This window comes from Malus domestica, chromosome 03, assembly GCF_042453785.1.
Source record: "Malus domestica chromosome 03, GDT2T_hap1".
NCBI lineage: Eukaryota > Viridiplantae > Streptophyta > Magnoliopsida > Rosales > Rosaceae > Malus > Malus domestica.
This window is the reverse complement of record NC_091663.1, coordinates 3618668-3621712: the sequence shown is the minus strand read 5'-3', so window position 1 is coordinate 3621712 and position 3045 is coordinate 3618668. Positions and strand designations below refer to the sequence as shown.

The 3045-nt window shown below is 42.4% G+C and overlaps 1 protein-coding gene across 1 annotated transcript; it reads left to right on the top strand.

The window, feature by feature from the left end:
• Window positions 1-444: 444 nt before the first annotated feature.
• LOC103417719 (scarecrow-like protein 18) lies at window positions 445-1821 on the top strand. The gene is given in 1 exon segment (NM_001328818.1): window positions 445-1821. A coding segment is annotated over 1 exon segment (1377 nt).
• The last annotated feature ends 1224 nt before the right edge of the window (window positions 1822-3045 follow it).

Genomic DNA, 3045 nt, shown 5'->3' with positions numbered 1-3045 from the left:
TTTATTGGTGACTCCTCATTTAGTTTGCTAATTTAGTTTACAAATTTAAATTATTACTTAATCTCGTTGTAAACTGAGCATGATAACTCTCTCCAAACCATAATCACAAATGATCTCTCTCTTCAAACCCTTGTGAGCAGGCTCCAGGTTTCCAGAGTGCAATTAATTTCTTACGTAACTATTTAAGTAGTATTATATATATTAATTTGTGTAGGCAAGGAGAGGGAGAGGAGGGAAGAGAGACCAGTTTCCCCAAATATACCTGGTATCCCAGTTTGCTGCTGCTACTTATTGCCACAGCTATATATGATTGCTCCTGCAGATTACAAGTTATTAAAGAAAGCAGCAGCTAGCTACCTAAGCTCAAAGCTCATCTGATCAATCAGAATATATATAATTAGTGATCATTCGCGTGAAGATCTCATCACCAACAACTGATTGCTCATGGGCTCATTCAATTCTTCCCATATCCAACAAGAAGAAAAAGAAGATCATCAAAACCACCCAAACAACAACAATATCTCAGATCTACAACTATACCACCACCACCACCACGTTTCTGATCAGCCTCCATTGATTATGTCAACATCTCCAAACATTTCACCAACCCACCTCCGCCACTTACTCATTACCTGCGCCGAGCTCATTTCCCACCTTGACTTCCCTTCCGCCAACCGCCTCATTTCTCTCTTATCCTCAAACTCCTCTCCCTTGGGAGACTCCACCGAAAGATTAACCCACTATTTTGTCAAAGCCCTCTCTTTCCGCCTCAATACAAACCCTAATTACTCTCCCACTACTATCTGCCCAATGACAGCGCTCACAACTGCCGCCAGTGCGTCCGCGTCCTCCTCCTCCAACTACTTGTTTCCGCCGATGTTACTCGAGGAGGAGGACGACAACGAGGAGACACTCCACTCGTGTTACCTAACCCTAAACCAGATAACCCCATTCATCCGGTTTAGCCACTTGACGGCCAATCAAGCCATCCTCGAATCCATAGACTCATCTCATCTCTCAATCCACATCCTCGACTTCGACATCATGCACGGCGTCCAGTGGCCCCCACTTATGCAGGCCCTCGTCGAGCGTTCCTACAACTCACCACTCCACCCACCTCCCACGCTTCGAATCACAGCCACCGGCCGCGACCTCACCCTCCTCCTCCGAACCGGTGAGCGTCTCTTGAGATTCGCTCAGTCACTTGGCCTGGCCTTCCAATTCCACCCCCTTGTCCTAAACAATGCAGCCCGGCCGTCGGACTTAATCTCCCCCTCAACCCTCGGCCTCCACCAAAACGAAGCCCTAGCCGTCAACTGCGTCCTCTACCTCCACACCCTAGTTACGGACGACTCACGTGACCTCCTCCTCTTTCTCCAGAAGATCAAGTCATTGAACCCAAAAGTCTTCACCGTCGCCAACAAAGAAGCCAACCACAACAACCCCCTCTTTTTTAACCGCTTCGTGGAGGCTCTCGACCACTACGGCGCCGTCTTTGAGTCCCTCGAGGCGACGCTGCCGCCCAACAGCCGGGAGAGGCTGGCGGTGGAGGAGTGGTTCGGGAGGGAGGTTAAAGACGTGGTGGGAGTCGAAGGAGAGAAGAGGAAGCAGCGGCACGAGAGGTACGAGACGTTTTGGGAGGTGGTGCTGCGGAGGGCGGGCTTTGAGAATGTGGCTTTGAGTCCGTTTGCGCTTTCGCAGGCGAAGCTTCTGTTGCGGCTTCATTATCCTTCTGAGGGTTACCAGCTGAGGATTCTCAATGACTCTTTTTTCTTAGGTTGGCAGAATCGTCCCCTTTTCTCTGTTTCTTCTTGGCACTAATTACAAATATATATACACATATATGTATGTGTCTGATTGATTTTTCAGCTATATTGCTAGCTAGGTTTGAGCTTTCCCCTCTTGTTTCATCTCTATATTACTATTCTTATTAGCCAGATTAAGGAGAGGGAGGGTTTGAATCGGGCTGGAAAGTAAGTTAAGGAGAAAAACCGTTTCTACCAGGGCAATCCACCGCTGTTTTTTTATCATATTTTTATATCTATATATACATATATAGAGAGGGTTTTATATGTACAAAAAGCTGCATTTATGAAGCAAGAGCTGCCATTAAAGTATTTTCAAGAACTCACTGAATTGTTCTACTCAAAGAGAAGAGTACTCTTTCTTTTTCCCTTATTCTTCTGCCTATCTCTAAACATTCCTAAAATTCCTAACTAGTTACTCAGCTGATCCGCCTAAGCATACATGCAAAGAGTAGGGTGAATCTTTGTGGACGTTGCATGTGAACTGAAGACACGCAGCCAGAGGGAGCTCCTGATCAGTTTTTCCAATATCACAGTTTGTTCTTTCTTTAGAGACTGAAATTGATCATGAATTATTGTTTTATATGAATCTCGTAAATATTGAGTTTTATTTAATTTATTATATTTTTTGGGATTTATCCTCTTAATTAAGATCCTGTTTTTTTCCTTATGCGTAATTATTTAATCAATTGTGTAACCAATTCCTCTCTGGCCATTAATTTGGAAGCAAACAAATTAAAGGCTTAACGGGAGCATATCTAATTCTCTCTTTTTATTGAGTATTGACTTTTATAATATATCAGCTAGTTTCAATATCTGAACTCCTTTAAGCATCATTTTCTTCTAGGGGGTTGTTTGTCTCCGTGTATATATCCTGATATAGCTAGTTTATATGCTACTTTTCTCCAAAGTTTGAGTCTCGAAGGACAGGACTAATTTTTAGCTAAATGCATTTTCACTCCTGGCTACAATTAAATGATGCATGTCCTTCTAAAACTTCAAATCAAAGAATCATTCGTATTTAGCTACTTAATACTATGATCTAGATATTTATCTTTACTTGTAAGTGAGAGATCTTAAGTTCGTTTCCTATCAAAGATGAATTTGAACTACATTATTGTTAATACATTGTGAGGTTAAACTCATCTCATCTTCCTAAATATAGATAATATTATTTATTAAAAAAAAAACATCACTCAGTATTTTGGCCACTAGTTTATACATATGCTACTTCATTAGA